The 19654-nt window shown below is 32.7% G+C and overlaps 1 protein-coding gene across 1 annotated transcript; it reads left to right on the top strand.

Annotated features, from left to right (window-relative positions):
• Positions 1 to 16505: 16505 nt before the first annotated feature.
• LOC127126174 (probable glutathione peroxidase 5) lies at positions 16506 to 19163 on the top strand. Its single transcript, XM_051055056.1, has 6 exons — positions 16506 to 16744; positions 16846 to 16922; positions 17025 to 17086; positions 17258 to 17376; positions 18440 to 18607; positions 18881 to 19163. Exons 1-6 carry the CDS (start codon positions 16691 to 16693, stop codon positions 18911 to 18913), a joined length of 513 nt encoding a protein of 170 aa, XP_050911013.1. The 5' UTR covers positions 16506 to 16690; the 3' UTR covers positions 18914 to 19163.
• Positions 19164 to 19654: the final 491 nt, after the last annotated feature.

The raw sequence follows: 19654 nt of genomic DNA, 5'->3' as shown, positions 1-19654 counted from the left end.
TCAATCTAATTTATCTAATGCTTATGATGCATAAAGTCTTATAGTTGAGGTGGAGGTGCAAATTATGGAGGTCAAAAATGGACACTCATAGCTCAAATAGAGTTTACGACACACACAACTCTACAAACCAAGTATCTATTTTATATTTGAAAAAATATGATCAACTTGTTTGTTCATCTCGTAGTAGTAAATAATCCTCGGTATTTTTGATACTGACAACACCTAATGTTAAATGGCATTTGATAAAGTCATTAATGATCTCTGATCAAACAACCTTTAGTGATGATGTCTATCAAAAAAGTCATATCAAGTTTCATCAGATAGAAGAAGTCAATTCCCCAAATGAAGTGTTTCATGGTGAATTTATCAAGAGATCTTGAAGCTTCAAGGTTTTGAAAGAGAGGAAGTGTGAAAGTAATTCATAAACTTTTAAACACACAAACACACACACACACACACTCTCTCAGACACACGCACACACGCATGCACACACAAACACACACATACACACGCACGCACGCGCACACATAAACACACACACACATTCTCTCTCTCTCTCTCTCTCACACACACACACACACACACACACACACACACACACACACACACACACACATTCACGAGCGCGCGCGTACACACACGCACACACTTAAAAATAGTTTTAAACCTTTCTCTTTTGCTAAAACACCTTAAAATCTCTTAAAAACCTATCAAGGGTTGTGATTGATTGATCAAGAAGTATTTTTCAATAAATTGGGGAAGTTTTTATGCTACCTAATCGATTCAGGACTTGTTCTAATCGATTAGAGAAAGAAATATAACTTCTTAATCAATTAGAAATACTAATAATCGATTAAGACACTAGTCTTTAGAGGGTTGCCGCTTATTATAACTCATAATCGATTAGCCATATGGCAGAATCGCTAATGATATTTAAAGGAGCTTTGTCCTCTTTTCAAATCACACAAGAATTTAACTTTTTACTATTGATTTCTTTCTTTCTCTCCTTTCTTCTGTTATATTCTTTCACAAAAAGTTGCCTTAGAGCCTTGTGTGTGAAAAATACTTTAGAGGGGTGTTTAGTTGTACTAGTGTTTGTGTTAAATTATTTTCTCATAAAGAGTGTGATACTCTTATTTGATATCTTTGATTCTTAAGATTATCTGTGTAAAATCTCTGTTTGGTTCTTGAGATTAGCCGATAAAGTCTATGTTTAGTTAGTGAGCTCTAGGGACGGTCCCATGGGTGTGCAAGGAGTGCTACCGCACAGGGCTTTCAAATTTTAAGGGCCTCAAATTTGATATTTGGGTCTAATATAAATATAATATTAAATAATATATAAATTTAGTTGCAAATAGAATCATGTAATATAAAGTAGCCTAGTGGTGATCGAGTTGTTTTGAAAGAAAAAGTATGGGAGTTTGATTCTTAGGTCTTTACATTTTTCTTTTAGCATAAAAAATGTTGCTGCATAAAAACCGCTTTCCATTTAATCAACTATTTTATTATGATAGCGTTTTGAAATTTATTATAGGCCCATTTATCAATTTTTATACTATGGTAGCGTTTTAAAATTTGTTATGGACTCATTTAATCAACTTTTTTCCATTAAAAATTTGTAATTTCACATTATTAGCGGTTTATTAATTGAAATACTTTATTATTAACATTGTCTAAGATTGTTGAAGGAATTATTTTTTCTCATTAAATGGTAAGAACTTTGCTATTAATTGTGAATCGTAAGAATAGAAAAATACGAAAAATTAAACTTCAATGAATCAAATTTTTATAACAAATATATATATATATATATATATATATATATATATATATATATATATATATATATATATATATATATATATATATATATATATATATATATATAATTTTATTTATCATTTAAATGAAATATTATTATTTTTTATCTATTAAAGACCTAATTTTAAAATAGAATAGGGCCTCCAAATTATTCGGGCCGACCCTGGTGAGCTCAGTCGTTAAAATCTTCGTTTGGTTTGGGGGATCAGCCCGTGTAAAACCTCTCGTCTTTATAGTAAGGTTTATGGACATATCCATAAAAACTCAAGATATTTTATAGTGGAACTCTGAAGAAAAAATTCTTGGGGATAAGACGTAGGCAGGTGGTCAGACCGAACCTGTATAAATCCTGGTGCAATCTCTCTATCCCTAACTCTTTTACTTCTATTGATTCATTTTCTTTCCTCTTTATTTCTTTCTCTGTTATTTTCTGCGTCTATCATAATGTACTAATATAAATTATTTTCAAAGTAAAATGGTTTTAAGTTAATCACAATTTCTACAGTTCACAGCTCATCCCCTCTTGTGTTTGGAGTCACTTATTCAATAAGTGACATCAGAGTCTAACTCCTTTTTAAGACTAAAACCCCCAGGAGAAAGGAAATGACTTCAAACAATTCACTTACGAACCCCCATACTCTAATCGAGAAGGGTATGCTTTATGAAAAGAGAAGATATAAATCTTCATAGAGGGGATGTATTTTGAAATGTAGAAAACTCTAAAAGATGGTCTATTTATTCCCACACATAAAGTCAATGATGTTGTGGTAAATAAAAAAGAATTAGATTGAACAAAAGAGGAAAGAAAAAAAGTGGAGTGTTGTCTGAAAGCTAAAATTATCATCACTACCACTCTCGTTCTTAACTCGATTTTGGCATGTTTCACACTACGATACTGCTAAACAAATCTGGCACACCATATAAGTCACCTATGAAGGTACTACCAAGGTGAAAATGGCAATGATGAACACATTGACTCATGAATATGAACTATTTTAGATTAAGTCTGAAGAAAATATTTATGACATATAAAAACGCTTTATCCACATTGTTAATCACATGAAAACCCTTGGAATGTTTTTCAAAATGAGGACTTGGTTTTAAAAGTAATTAGATTCCTAAATCACAACTGGCAACCTAAATCCATTGCAATTTCTAAATCTAGGGAGTTGTCATTCATGGACTTGGCTACTATCTTCGATAAATTGCATGAACATGAGATGGAACTGAAGAGACTTACGAAAGATGAAGAAAGTGACAAGAAGAAGAAGATCTTGGTGCTCAAGATTGATGAAAAAGACTACAACTCTATTGTTGAGGAAATGAAACTTGTAACTATGAGAAGAAATTTAAGAAGGGGGGAAAAGTTGAATTAGTATTGCTAGATTTTTATTTTATTTTATGCAAAGTTTCTTAAGTTTTAATTTTACCAGAGGCAACTGATTGAATGCTACTTTAATATAAATGTAAAGTAAAAAAGTTTAAAGGCGTAAAAATAAATGACACAAGAGAATTACACTAGTTCCTCTTATTGTAACACCCCAATTTAATTAGTCGTTTATTTAATTATTTAATTAATCAATTAAAATAATTATTTGTGTGATTTATGACGTGTTTGGTGATGACATAATTTGTGGTGAATTATGCTTAATTAATTAGTTTCGGTGGGATTTGATTAATTAAATAATTATAATTGGTAGAATATGAAGAGTTGGACAAATTTTATAAATGAAGAGAATTAGGAGGTTAGTGGATAGAGACTTATGTTTAGTTGGGGCAAAATCATAATTATAAGAAAATTAACTAGGTTAATATATAATTAGAAAATTAGAGAGAAATAAGGAGTTGGAGAGATTTTACAGTAAACGTGAAAAGAGAAGAATTGAGAGCAAGAACTTTTGGAGAGAGAGCTAGGGCTTTGGGAAGGAGATCACATAGAAGATTGCTTGTTTCTTTTGCTGGAATTACAAGATATGAGAGATTATTCATCTAAGGGTGCCTTAATCATGAAAGGGTAGAGATGTCTCCCTTAATCTCCAATAGGGTTTTCTTCTTTCTCTTTTAATTGATTATTTGATGAGTTAAATGGATGTGGATCTGTTTTTATTCCATGAATCAATATGAAATTCGTAATTATTTTGTGTGTGGTTTATTGTTCATGAAGAGATTGGTATAAAGATGGTGTTTGTTTTGGAATTGAGGGATTTTGTTTGTTATCATAAATATGATTTTTGGTGATTAATTGATGGAATAAAATGTCAAATAGATGAGAATTAACATGATAATATGTGGTAGATATGTATGTATCAATTCTGGACGTTTAGGTATGTTAGGATATGTTTGGAAGGGATAACCATTGCTGAAACGTGCCTTAAAACTGGAATTTTAAAAAAAATAGCAGTGTCAATCGATTGACACCCTGAGACAATCATTGAGGTTAAAAAATTGATACGGTGTCAAAACTAGAAATTTCCATTTTAGTGTTTTCGCCGTAACTTTAGTTCCGTAAGTCCAAATGAGGTGCGATTTGAAGTATTAGAAAGCTAACACATATGGCTACCCCATAATGATGTATTTAGAGGCTAGACGTGTTAGACGATATAACTAGATCTAAAGGGAGGGTGGGGGGTGGGGGTGAATAGATCTCAAGTTAAAAATTTATTCGAAAATTTGATTTAAAAATTTATGGCGCAAAAGCAAGTTTCAAATATTTCTCAGATAAAAAATCGTCTAACCGAACCTACTATTGAATAGCTCGGATATGTTTAAAGGTATCAATGGTATGATAATAATTAACAAGTTGAAGGTTGAAACAACTTTTTTAGACTTGAAAGACGTTTTACAAAACTTGCCTTTCTGACATGCTTCACAAAGAGCATCTGAAGAAAACTTCAGATTTGGCAGGCCTCTGACTAAATTAAGCTTATTTAGCTGAGAAATTCTCATCATGCTAACATGGTCGAATCGTCTATGCCACATCCATTGCTCTTCATTCACAGACATAAGACAAATTACATTTTGATTTTTCAAATCAGAAAGTCTTATCTTGTAAATGTTGTTCTTCCTCTTTCCATTGAAACGAACTGAGCCATCCTTTTGATTGACATCTTTACATGACTTTTGTTTGGAAATAATTTCATAACCATTATCACTTAATTGACTTATGGAAAAAAATTATGCATTAATCCTTCAACTAAAAGAATATTAGTAATGGAAGAGAGTTTACTGTTACCTACAATTTCAGAGCCAATGATATTCCCTTTTTGATCCCCTCCGAAACCAACGACACCTCCAAGCTTAAGTTCCAGGCATTGGAACATATGCCTTCTTCCCGTCATGTGTCACGAGCATCCAGAGTCCAGGTACCATGACTGGTGTCTTAACTGCTAAGGATATCTGCAACATATACTATTTTATACTTAGGTACGCATATCTTTCTGGGTTCTTTTGAGTTAGTATCCCCAGAGTTCTTAACAAACTTGGGCTTCTGTGCAGGATATCTATACATGAATGCATGATTAGAACGGGCATGAGGTTTTGTTTTAGCCTTAGGTTTCGAAATAGTTCTACCATTAGGCCTAATATCATTTTGTTTCCCGGAAGGAACAAAATGTGACTGAAGAGTATTTGGCTTGTCATCTTTTTCAGAATCAGATTCATCATCAGAATCATAGCCAATACCCCTTGTCCCATTTCTACTAACATCATAAACCATGGAAGCCATAAGGCTTATAACAAGAAATTTTTGGAAAGATTTATCATATTTCTTTATGATGTCTCCAGAACCAATAGAGGCTTTAGAAAGAATTTTCTTTTCAGGTTTGAGACTCTTTCTTTGAGGCATAAAGTTGTTATTTTTCAAAATGAGATTCTCTTCACTAAAACTTGAAAAGTCTTTCTGAAGCTTACAATAAGCTTCTGATTTAGATACATGAATCTTTTTTAGATCCTTGTATTTGTATAAAAGATTTTTATAACCTTTTTTAGATATTTTTTAGTTCAAAAAATACCTCTTCAGATTCTCACTCAGATTCTAACTTAAATTTAAGCGTTTCTTCAAGAGCTTATGTGCAAGCCATAAATGCCATGTTAGCATGCTCTTCTTCAGAATTATCTTCTGAAGACTCTGAATCATCCCATGTGGCCATTAGACCTTCTTATTTCCTATGAAGTTTTTCCTTGGCCTTTCTTTCTTTAACTCGAGACATTCATTTTTGAAGTGCCCAGGCTCCTTGCACTCAAAACATGTGAGTTCTTTGCTAGCTCTGACCTTCTTAGATCCAGAATTGGACTCAGAACGACCACCTGTCCTTCTTTGTCCTCTGAATTTGCGTTGCCTTTTCTTCTAGAGTTGATTAACGCGTCTGGACAGAAGAGACAATTCATATTCTTCTCCTGATTCTTCTTCAGAATCTTCATAAGTTTCGTCTTGAAGACTTCAAAGCAATATACTTTCTCTTTCTCTTGGGCTCATCTTCCTCGAGCTCAATCTCATGACTTCTTAAAGAATTAACCAGTTCTCCAAGAGAAGTGTTATTAAGATCCTTCGATAACTTTAGAGTTGTTACCATAGGTCTCCAACACTTATGTAGACTTCTGATGATCTTTTTAACATGATTAGCAGTAGAATACCCTCTATCCATGATATTGAGTCCTACAACAAGAGTCTGAAACCTTGAGAACATTTTCTTCATCTTCCATCTTGATTGTTTCATACTTTTGAATCAAGGCAAGAACATTGATTTCTTTTACTTGAGGATTCCCTTCATGCATCATCCTCAGAGAATCGAATCTAGATTTAGCAATATCTCTGTTGGTGATTTTCTCATACTCAGTGTATGAAATAGAATTTAGCAAGATGGTTCTTGCTTTGTGATGATACTTGTACTCTTTCTTTTATTGATCAATCATCACTCTTCTTTCCACTTTATTGCCACCTGTATCTACTGGGTGTACGTAGCCATCATCTATCATATCCCATAGATCAACATCGTGACCTAGAAAGAAGCTCTTTATTCCATCATTCAAAAATCTATCTCCATAAAAAATGGAAGGTTTAACATTGTAATGATCTCTATCATTAGTTTGAGCAACTGGTGGTGGAATAGCAACCATTGTGTTTCACACTAGATCTTTATCTGATACTGTTAAGTGTTTGATATCTTATCAAGACTAGAACCAGAGCTCTAATTCCAATTAAACATGGAAATAAACACAAGAAATTGGAGGTTTGAATTAGGTTTCTAAAAACAAAACCTTTTTCGAAACCAACTCAACAAAGCAACAATACGAACAAGAAAAATAACTAAGTTATTTTTATACTGGTTCGTTGTTAACGAAGCTACCTCAAATCCACCCTACCAAGGTGATTTCTCCTTCTAAAGAAAGACTTAATCCACTATAATCAAAACCTGATTACAGATACCACAAAGACAAATCGACCCTGCCTTCTTGAGTCTATCTGACTAAAACCTAGTCACTCAAGGAAATGACTCAAACAAATTTGAGATTTACAAGTCGTGTTTACGAAGAATGCTTCTAAGAAAGCATATTAACACAAGTTAATACAATGAATATTTCTCACACAGTAACGAGCAAAAACTCTTGTGTCTTTACAGAACTATACATATAAATAATATGACTTCAATAAGAGCGTTTTTAATAGCATAACTATGAGCACATTGATTTAGCTAAGAATTATCCACTTCTTCCAATCTTAAAGTCTCCTGTATATAGGCATGTAAAAGAACCGTTGCAGGGTATAATTGGAATACTGAATTGCAGTTGTCTCTTTGATAATGGTTTGCGTATGGGAGACAAATGGTACAATAGTGCTGTCTTTAGCCCACGAAATCAGGGTAGTGAAGGAAATGGTGATCTTGTAATGTGTATTATTTTCCTGATGCAAAACCTTTTGATCTTATCTTCTAATCTTCAGAGGTTTCTGATGAAATGATGTTGAAGCATGCTTAGAAGGATCAAGAGACAAGTTAACAAAATCTTTAGAACCTTTGTCTTTAGAGTCTTGACACAGTTTCTCAGAACCTGGTCTTCAGAGCTTGTTCTTCAGAATCTTCAAAACTTGAGCGTAGAATCTTGAAGGCAGACAAACCATCAGAGGCTCTTCAATCAGAGTCATAGTTAGAAGCTTTAACATGAACATTCCTTAGAACCGTTGTTTAAGAGCTTTTTAGAACTTGACAATATCTTGTAAAGCACTTGAATCTCCTCAGAGTCAGAGTATGTTGATTCCAGAATCTGATGACGTCACATGTCATTACTTCAGAGTCAGAACCTATTAGAAAAAACTATAAATTAGATAAAAACCATTAGTGTACAAAACTGTTCTCTAAGAAATAATGCATTGTTATCATCAAAACTAAAGGCCATATGCAGAACCAAATCTTGTTCTAACAGAATCCACATATAAGATAGGGTTAAATCAACACCTTTATTGAAGATACCTGGATAGTGTGAGACTTGGGACCCTTGTCCTTAGTGGAGTTTTGAGCATTCTTCTTTGATTATTGAAGAAGAAGAAGAAGTAGATGTTGATAGTCTTCTTTTGAGATTACTCCATCCTTTTCTGCATTGTTGAATGGTTTGGAATATGAGGAAGGTCATTTGCTCTTGGTGCGATATCCAGGGGGAAATCCATGTTTGAAGTAACATGTTTCCACCCAGTGGTTGGTTTTGTTACAGTGGGTGCATATCATTGAACCTTTATTTGGAGCCCTCCCTCTTCCACGACCAGTGTTATAAGGATTGTTAGCATAAAGAACAATGTGAGTGGTTGTGAATGGAAAGGCGAGGCAACTTCTTATAGTGCAATCATGGAATAGGTGCGACTGATGGCTGTAAGAGGATCATGAAGGTGGATTTGAGTGCATATGTTGTGGTAGTTATCATTCAAACCCTTGAGAAAACACGAAGCATATTACATGTGCTTGTAACTCCGAACAAATTTGGCCAAATCACATATGCAGGGGACGATGCAAGAACAAAAAAGTGTTGGGCGAAGATCCTCAAGCTCATCCCAAAGAATCTTCAGATCTGTGAAATAATGCGAAAGAGAATGATTATATAGTTTGATGAAGTGAAGGTCTCGTAAAATATAGGAGAAGCGAAAATGGTTGCCTTTGATGAATCTTTCATGGAGATCGTCCTATAAATTGAATGTTGAATCGAAATAGATAGTACTTTGAGCAATGTATGGTGAAAGAGATCGGTTGATCAAAGAGAGCACCATGTTGTTAGCTCATTCCCAGAGCTCTAAATCTTGGTGAGATGGAAGTGGCTTCAAGAGCGTCCTATTGATAAAGTCGATCTTGTTCTTGGATGTGAGAGCACGACACATCAATTTGCTCCAATTGTGGTAGTTATTATCATCCAACGGTGGCGCGACAAGAACGACACCGAGGTTTTCACCAGGATAAAGGTAGAAGGGGCTTCTAGAGTTCAAGATGGAATCTTGAGAATCGTGGTTGTTGGTGGGGGGTTTTGGTGGTGGAATCTTTGATGATGAGATTCTCATTATCAGAATCGTCATCGGAAGCCATGGTGTTTGGTGAGAGATTTGGGAACGATGATGAAGGTATGAAATCCTGATCTGAATGAGTGAGAAAAAAGATATGAACGACTAATTTTTTTACAACTGGTACCATAATACGAGAATGAAATGGAAAAGGCCCATTAGGCTAAAATTTGAATCTGATTATTATTCAGCTACTATACAAAAGGATAACCAAGTGTCTTATATAGTCACTTGAGCCTAACACATACAATACTGAACTACATAACCCAAGCCCAATCAAATAATATCCCGTATCTAATAAAATATATTTTAACATAAGAGAGGGAAAACCTGCAAATATTATTATAATAAAATACAATTAATGTTTGTACAAAGTCATTGTTAAATAAAGAAAAACAATATATAAAAGTTAGTAATTGTGGATTTAGTGGAATTTATCATTTAAAGTAAGAGTATAAATGGTAAAAGAAATATACTACACCAAACAGATTTTGACTTTATATATTATTTTAAATAAAGAACACGCATTTTAAAATTGTTTTTAAACTTAACTAAATAATTGAGTCAGCTTAATAGAAAAATTAATTATGAAAATTTCTTAAGCATTACCAATATGCAGATAATTATTTTGTTTATTTTATTGGAGTGTTTGCATAGCCTCTCTAAGAATCATATCCTTGTTAAAGGAGTATGTGTAAACAAGGAGTATGTGTAACTTTGAGTGATTTTGGTCTAAAAAAACACATAAACATTTAAGGTAATGACAAAAAAGTGTGGTGGCAGCGAAATACATGTGAAAGAAAGCTTGATAAATAATGTATAGTGATTTTGTTTTTCTAGAGTGTAAACAACAATTAGAATAGGGTGAATAAAGTCCTATTAAATCAACTTAATTGATAATCCTGCATGAACATTTGATGGAAAGGGTATATTCAAACCTCTAATATATCACTTATTCACTTTTAAAAGGTAAACTCTGATCATTAGAGTATTAAACCAAAAATATAAAAAAATGTTGATTTTTGATTGTCAAAATAATAGTTAGAGTAAGAGATGATTTATGGTGGTCGGAGTTGTAGTGATACTGATAGTCTTTGTTGGATGATAGTTAAATAGGTGATTAGAGGTAGATGAAGTAGTATTCATAATGGTTAAAGTGGTGTTCAAAGTTGGTTGACGGTGGTCCAAAGATGGTTACTGTGGTGCTCGACGGTGATCTAAAGTAGATGAAATGGTGATGAGGTGCTCAAAATAGATGAAATAGATGGTCATAATATTAACCAATGGTTAATGATGGCCAGAGTGATGGTCATATTATTCACTACTGGTAAGATAAGATTGACAATTATAGATAGATAATATAATGATCGGGATCATCATAATGGTGATTGGTGATCGAAGGTAATTAAAATTATATTTAAAATAGTATATGACATTGTCTTAGTGTTAATTTTTTTTATTTTGTTAAGAGTTTTAGTAAAAAAAATCATTCTGAATTGTATGATGGTTCCTTTTACTTTATATTTTTATTTTATTTAATAGAATTCAAATTTACAATGTCAAAAAAAAAATATAGAGTAGGATATTGTCATTTTTCAATAATACATTTATATATACACAAACAAAACATTACATCTTTAATCATAAATATTTAATCTAGTCGTGTTGTGCATTACATTTGTGTATCTTTTTATCCATAATTTGAATCTTAGTTTGTCATGTTGGGAGACTTTAACCTCTTCTGCCAAACTTAATACCATCGTATCTATTACCTTCATGCACACACATATACTCACAATCACACCAAATCCACCTATTTCCCTTATAAAACAAAAAAGATATAGTTATAATAATAAAATCAATAAAGTTCATGTGAAAAATTAAAAGTGAAAATGATATTAAATATAAAACATAAAATTTTAATATTTTATTAAGAATAATTTTATAAATAAAATCGAGGTTAATTTTATCAATATAATAAAAAATATTTTAATATCTCTCATTTTCTTTTAAAAAAATTTAATTCTAATAAATACAAAATCACACTTTACTACAGATTCTGACTCTTTCCTCTTTCTTCACCTTTATTTTTAAAGTATTAAATTAAATACTCTTCATTTAAAATACTTTCTCCATTTTCTTCATAAATCGCTCAATCAAATATATTCTTAAAAATTATGTTTAAATTCATAAAACATAAGCAACATAATAGAATGGAATATAGTCTGACTCAATTATTATTATTATTATTTTAAATATCTTATTTTATTATGAAACCATAAATGGAATAAAAAAAGAATACAAAATTAAATAGAATGTGATGAAATGAATACCACTACATTCAATGTATCACTCTAAAGGAGATATATATCTTTGAGAGGAATATAGTATGATTTTGAAAAGAAAAACAAATTAAATAGTAAAACATGTGTCAACCTCAATTATGAAAATCAAACATATTTTTGAATCATGAAAAAGACGAAAGTTGTCTATCTACATACGTGTCTGTCTATCTGCCATGACTGGACCACAAAACTCACGAATCATACTTTTAGGCTTGGCCATCTCAATTTCAAAGACATCAGAGATTTGAAGACAAGAAATATGATTTCAGGATTACTAGAAATCGATATTCCAAACAAAGTGTGTGAAGAATGTGTGCATGCGAAGCAACACAAGAACAACTTCAGTAAGGATGCAGGAAGCATGTCGAAGGCAATTCTTGAATATACTCTGATGTATGTGGTCTTATCCAGGTGGATTTGATTGGAGGTAACATATACTTTGTTACATTCATAGATGATTTCAGTCGAAAATTATGGACTTACCTAATCAAGAAGAAATGTGAAGTGATCGAGGTATTTGCCAAGTTTCAATTTATGGTCGAAAGACAAAGCGGTCGAAAGATCAAGATTCTGAGGACTGATGGTGGTCGAGAATATGTGTCGAAAGACTTCGATGCATTATGTGTGAAAGAAGGGATTGTGCATGAGGTGGTGCTACCTTTCACTCCATAGCAGAATGGAGTCGCATAAAGGAAGAATAGAACCATCATGAATATGGTTAGAAGTATGTTGAAAGACAAGCATCTATCCAAAGAATTATGGGGAGAAGCTATGTCAACTACAACATATACCCTGAACATATATCCGACAAAGCAACTAGAACCAATCACGCCAGAAGAATGTTGGTTTGGTGTCAAGCGTAGCTTGAGTCATCTGAAGGTGATTGGATCTATAGCACATAAACATGTGCCATATTAGTTGAGAAGAAAACTTGATGACAAGTCGAGTCAGATGATCCTGATAGGATATCATTTGACTGATGGATACAAGTTGTTCGACCCAGTGAACAAGAAAGTGATGATTAGCATGGAAGTGATCATAGATGCACTTAAGGAATGAGATTGGACTGAGAATGTTAAGAAGGATTCAGTGAGAATCTTATATGATGAACCAACTAGTGAAGTCGAAAGAGAAGTTCGACAAGAAGTCAGAGGTGAAGCAGGTCCAAGAAGACCTCAAAGAACAAGACACATGCCTGCAAGGTTGCAAAAATGTGTGATTACATCAGATGATGTGGTCAATGAAAAAGGTGAGCTGATACACTATGCTTTCTACGCAGATGTCAAACCAGTCAATGCAGCTGAGGCATTGAAAGATTTAAAGTGGGTGAAAGCAATGAACGGAGAACTGAAGTCAATCGAAGTCAACAACACTTGGTCACTTATTGAATTGCCCCAAGACAAGAAGGCAATCGATGTGAATTGGGTATACAAGGTGAAGTTGAATCACAAAGGAGAAGTGACTCGACACAAGGCATGACTTATGGCAAAAGAATTTCTTCAGAAAGAAGGAATCGACTTCGACGAAGTTTTTGCACCTGTTGCTAGGATCGAAATAATCAGGTTGGTTGTTGGTCTAGAAAATATGAACAACTGGCAAATGTGTCAGATGGATGTGAAATATGCATTCCTAAATGGCCCCTTAGAAGAAGAAGTTTATGTTGCACAACCAGTTGGGTTTGTGAAACAAGGTGAAGAAAGAAAGGTGTACAGGCTGCATAAAGCCTTATAGGGACTTAAACAAGCTCCAAGAGCTTGGAACAGAAAGATAGATGGCTTCCTACGAGAGAAGGAATTTGTGAAGGGCACAACTGAACATGGAGTATATGTAAGAAGAAGATAAAGTGAATTGCTTATACTATATCTCTATGTCGATGACTTGTTGAGAACAGGTAGCTGTAAGAAGGAGATCGAAGAATTCAAAGGTGATCTCAACAAGGAATTCAAAATGTCAGATCGGGGTAACATTTCATATTTCCTTGACATCGAATTCTACAAGAGTGGTAGAGGTTTGATGATGCATCAAATAAGATATGCAGGTCGAAGTGTTCAGAAGACTAAGAGCTATGATGAGTGTAGATAGATTAGACACAATGAATTAAGTGATGTGTTGAATTGTAATTCCTTATATCGAAGCAGGTTGCTCGACAGAACAAGGAAGTGTTGAATCACCTAGTGTGTCGAGTTGTATTAGTGTGTCGAAGTGTCGAAGCATGTTGCTTCACACAAGATTTCGACTTAGGCTTATTCTTAGTAGTGTTAACTATTTTGGGTTTTTATAGTTTTGGGTTTTGGCTTAGGGAGTAAGTTAATCTAAATGTATAAATAGAGGAAGTAACCCTTATTCTTGTATGAAGAGAAGAGAGAAGTCATAACATTGTATTCACAAAATTTTGCAGTAGCAAAGTGAATAAATAAGTTTTCCACAGGTTCTGGACAGAGAGAAAGCTCTGCAAAAAATATTCTTCTTCTCCAATGTTATTTTCTTTCTTTCTTTCTCAATCATTCTTTTCTTTTCATTGTCATTGCGTGGTTGATAATAACCTTGTTAATCAAGATTGATAGAAATTCTCCATAGGTTGTGGTGGATTTCCAACATCTACTAGCAGAGTCTTTGGTTCGAGAAAGGGACCGACTTACTTATATCGAAAGTCAACGACGCCAGTGTGGTGAATAAGAAACATTTCGTTGAAGAGTGTCAACGACGTCAGTGTGGTGAATAAGAAATCTTATGTGCGGTACAAGAGTTTGTCGAAGTAAGAAGAGCTTTCACTTGAAGGAGAACATTATGGACTCACACTTGAGGGGAAGTGTTGAGAATGTATCAAGTGTGAGTAGTGTGGGTAATAGTTTCATATTGGTTGGAAATATGGAGACTTGAGCATTTATAAGTGAGAGAATACACCCACCTATCATCTTAAGATTTTAGGTGAATATGTGGTGTGTCTCTCACAAAGGTGTTGCTCTAAAAAGAAGAAGTCCTACAAAGGTCTATGCACCCTAGCGAAAACTCCCCCAACAAATGGTATCATGAGTTTTTGGTTCGAGAAAGGGACTGACTTACTTGTATCGAGAGTTAACGGCGCTAAGGTGGTGAATAAGAAATGTTCCGTTGAAGAGTGTCAACGACGCCAAGATGGTGAATAAGAAATGTTCGGTGTGGTACAATAGTTTGTGAAAGTAAGAAGACCTTCCACTTGAGGGGCAATATTATGGACTTACACTTGATGGGGAGTGTTAAGAATGTATCAAGTATGAATAGTGTTGGTAATAGTCTCACATTGGTTGAAAATATGGAGACCTGAGCCTTTATAAGTGAGAGAATTCACCCACATATCACCTTAAGATTTTTGGTGAATATGTGGTGTGTATCTCACAAAGATGTTGCTCTAAATGAAGAAGTCACATAATATCCAATGCTCCTTAGTAAAAAAAAACTTCCCAACAAGATCTTTATAAATTCAATCTTGTAAGGAAGATATATAATCTCAACTTAAAAAAGAAATTGGATGACGTTTTCTTTAACCCATATATCAATTTAACAAATACTAATCCTTAGTTAAGTCAAATAAAAATGAAAAGATTATAGATTTGTTTTGCATACAATGTAACATTTGAAAATAAAAGATAGTTATTCTATAATAGAACCTCCGAAACAAAATAGAAAACATCGTTAGTTAAATCTAGGTCAAATAAGAATTTAAAAATAATGAATTTTTTAATTAAAATATAATTTAAAAGTCTGAATTGTTAAATATGAAAAATTTAGTGTCTATTTGATTCAAAAGAGGAAATGAGAGATGAGAGATTTGAATGGTGGAGAGGAGAATAGAGTAAAGGAGAAGATAAATATTTTAATTAAATATATATTTGGTTCGAAAAAAAGGAATAAAGAAAAAAATTAATTTTAATTAAATATATATTTGATCCACGAGGACTTTTAAAATTAATTTATCTTTTTTCTTTATAATTCTACAAAATTTATGTTAAGTTAAATAACTATGCGTAATAATAATTTGGACTATATTTTATCAATGAAAAATTTATTCATTCATAAACATGACAAAATACTCAATTTTCTAAATAAATTAATAAAAAAAATACAATAGTACGAAATTTAAAAAATAAAACAATAATAAAAAGAAAAAGGTAAAACACATTAAAACAAAAAAAATATATAATTATAATAATAAAATCAATGAAGTTTATGTGAAAAATTGAAAGTGAAAATGATGTTAATCTGAAATAGAAGAACAATTAAATATAAAACATAAAAGTTTAATATTTTATTAAGAATAAATTATAACTTTTATAAATAAATACGAGGGAAATTTTATCAATATAATAAAATATATTTTAATATCTCTCATTTTCTTTTAAAAAAATTAATTCTAATGAATACAAAATCATACTTTACTACTCCCTTCTCTTTCTTCACCTTTCTTTTTAAGATATTAAATTAAATACTCTTCATTTAAAATACTTTCTCCATTCTCTTAAAAATTATGTTTAAATTGATAAAACAAAAGTAACATAATAGAATGAAACACAATAATGGATTGAATTTTTTTTTAAGAATATCTTATTTCATTATGAAACCATAAATGGAATAAAAAAAAATACAAAATTAAATAGAATGTGATGAAAATACATTTACATTCAGTTTCTCACTCTAAAGGAGATACTAGTACATCTTAGAGAGGAATCTAGTATGATTTTGAAAAAAAATAATAATAAATAGTAAAACATGTGTCAACCTCAATCATGAAAATCAGTCATGTTTTTGAATCATGAAAAAGATGAAAGTTGTCTATCTACCTACGTGTCTGTCTATCTGCCATGGCTGGACCACAAAATTCACGAATCATACTTTTGGGATTACACAAACTAACAAAAATGTTCAATATAGCATAGACAGAGTCTTTCTCCTAAATTAAGAAAACAGAACAAAATAGTAACTAAAAATTCTCATCCAAACGCTAAACAAACAAATGGGTGCTTCACAATCGGTCTCTGAAAAATCCATATCTGAATTCACAGTTAAGGTAACCACTTTTTCTCAAACCCTAAAACTCTATACAAAAACCCTTTTTTTCATTATCATCAACAAAATCTCTTACAATTTTGCTTTTCATGGTTGCCTCAGGACGCCAAGGGAAAAGACGTGAACCTCAGCTCATACAAAGGGAAAGTTCTTCTTATAGTTAACGTCGCTTCAAAATGGTTCAACCCCACTTTCTCTAATTCTATTTTCTCCATGTCATTACAATCAAAATTCAATCTTTTTTATTGGGTTTAGCTGATTAAAATCATTTTTTATTACAGTGGATTTACGAATTCCAATTATACCCAGTTAACTGACCTTTATAGCAGATACAAAGATAAAGGTATGATTTTTAAGGGTTTGAAGAGTTTTTTTTTTTTTTTGCATGTTGGTGTTGAACACTAAAGTTTGTGTCTTTGCTGTGACATAATCATTTTGAACTTACTTGAGTAAATGGCTTAAAGAAATTCTTGAAACTGATTCATTTGAGAATGTTTTTGCTGGTTGATTTTAGGACTTGAGATATTGGCTTTTCCATGCAATCAGTTCTTAAACCAAGAGCCTGGGAGTAGTGAGGATGCAGAACAATTTGCCTGTACAAGATTCAAAGCCGAGTATCCAATTTTTGGAAAGGTAATGTGTTGTTTGTTTGTGTAGGGATCTCGATACGTTGCTGATAGGTTTATGTCCTGGATTTTTTGGTTTAGTTGTTCCAATAATGTTTTGTGGCAGAATGCTAATTGGTTCGGTAATTTTGAATTGGTCAGTAATGGTCAATAATTTTTAAGTGGGAAGATTTCATGTTGCATAAGTCTAAATACTAAGCTCTTATGTTAATTTTGTTAAACTTGGTATGTCATTTATCGAATACCATTTAGGATCCTTCGAAACTCTTATCCAGGTATGGTAGGTAGGTCGTATTGATTAAAGCCATAATCATAAATATGACAACTAGGCAAGCACAAAAAGATGAAAAATGGTAGCAAGACACTTACAACAATTATTTCAACACTTTCCATTATTGCGGGAAATTTCATGTGAGCCCTATTAATGAACCCGGGTCCATCATCTTTTAGCTGGATTTCACGTAATACTAAAGTGAGTGTTGACACGAGAGTTCTAAAGAGTCTTCTGCTGACACTTTTCTATACAAATTTCTACAATTATCACATTTGCTTAACCTGTTGCACACAAAAAAATGGTTTTGTCTCTTTGTAGTTCAGACCCTAGTAAGCAATGAATTCCAACATCTATGCTTCATGCCCTGCTTTATTCACATGTTTATTCAACCCTGCAAGTTCACTTGCTTGAGTTTTTAGCCTGCTATTTTTCACAGTTCTATATTAATTGTATCGTGTTTCATTTGTGTATTGGTCTTCAATTATGTGATATAAGTATAGAGCTATATATTTATTTGTTTTGAAAAGAAAAAAAAGCAAAGCCGTGTCTCGTCAAACAGTCAAATATTCAAGGTGTGGGTAGACGGAAACATACAGAAACTTTCGTTGTGATGGCAGCTAGGCTTCCAAAGTTACCAAGCGAAGCTAGCTGGATATGTTCTGCATTTCTGCATCCGAATGTTTATTCATCTTTAGGAATACTCATAAAGCCTAGATGCTGATACATATCTTTGCTATTTGCTAATTTTCCATTGTTGTTTGTTAATCATGTATGTCCAATTCGTTTTTATTTACAGGTACGTGTGAATGGACCCGACACAGCACCTCTGTACAAATTCCTTAAAGAAAAGAAATCTGGTTTTCTAGGGTCTAGGATAAAGTGGAATTTCACAAAGTTTTTGGTTAACAAGGAAGGGCTTGTGATCCAGCGATATGGTCCAACCGCTACACCATTCTCATTTGAAGTACTCTCTCTCTCTCTCCCTTATGCTCATTCCATTTAAGTTTTGAGTTTTGACATATCAGCCAGCATTAAATATTAAGAGGTCCACCATTTATATGATTGTTACCTCAACCTAAATATATAAGGAGTGGACCCTATCATCATTATTATTATTATCATGTCATGAGCACAATCTCACATGGTTCTCTTGCTGTATGCAATAATTTCTCATGTTTAGTACTAGGATGCAAAAGTTATTAGCTCATAAATTATTACATTGTTGTTGCCTTTGCAGGATGAGATCAAGAAGGCATTGGGGGAAGCTTGAAAAGGATGATGATAACAAAATGCATGTATATTTGGTAGATGTTGTTTCTTCTAGTGATTATTTGTTGCATATGTTATGTCTAGAGGTTTTGTTATGTTATCTCAACTCTTGTATTGAAATTATCTTTTGGTATTGTGATATAAATCTTTGTTTAAAAAAGTTTGTCTTTTGGATGCTAGTTAGATTATTACAAAACTGATTTGTAAAATTTGTCTTGAGAATATAATGCGTTTGTTGTGATATCACATAATTTAACTTGTGTCTTATTGTTGCGTGCCAGAGGGGGTAGGCAATCAAAGCATCTCACCGTAAACATTTCTTTCTCTTTTGATTTTCTAATCTTTATGAGATAAGGTCATGAAAAAGCTTCCTTCAAGAGCCATCACATACTAAATTCTACTACCAAGTCAATGGTTAGCTGATTCAATAAGGCAATAATAATGACACCAAGTGAATCATGCCACGATCATGATACCAATAAAGGAAAAAAGAAAGATAATATAATGATTTTTCTCTTGGTGAATCATGATTGTATATATTTGGATCAATATAGTCAATTGCATACTCTAACAATGGTTCATTATGAACTTGTTGACCTTGCCATCACATGTTCTAACATCACATTGTTTAGCATAAATTATCATGGCATGAAGACAACCTTTTAAGAGAGAGATGACACGAGAAGACGAACAACTTCCTGGATGAGGAGATGATATTGGGACTGAATGACGGGTTATGTCT

This window comes from Lathyrus oleraceus, chromosome 3 (assembly GCF_024323335.1).
Source record: "Lathyrus oleraceus cultivar Zhongwan6 chromosome 3, CAAS_Psat_ZW6_1.0, whole genome shotgun sequence".
NCBI lineage: Eukaryota > Viridiplantae > Streptophyta > Magnoliopsida > Fabales > Fabaceae > Lathyrus > Lathyrus oleraceus.
Note: the sequence above shows the minus strand (reverse complement) of the source record. Positions and strands in the feature narration are given on the sequence as shown.

Bases quoted from the DNA above. Each gene is read 5' to 3' on its own strand.
- LOC127126174 (XM_051055056.1), top strand. From the start codon at position 16,691: ATGGGTGCTTCACAATCGGTCTCTGAAAAATCCATATCTGAATTCACA. The intron at 16,745-16,845 runs GTAACCACTTTT...TGGTTGCCTCAG, and splicing joins TATCTGAATTCACAGTTAAG to GACGCCAAGGGAAAAGACGT. The intron at 18,608-18,880 runs GTACTCTCTCTC...TTGCCTTTGCAG, and splicing joins CTACACCATTCTCATTTGAA to GATGAGATCAAGAAGGCATT.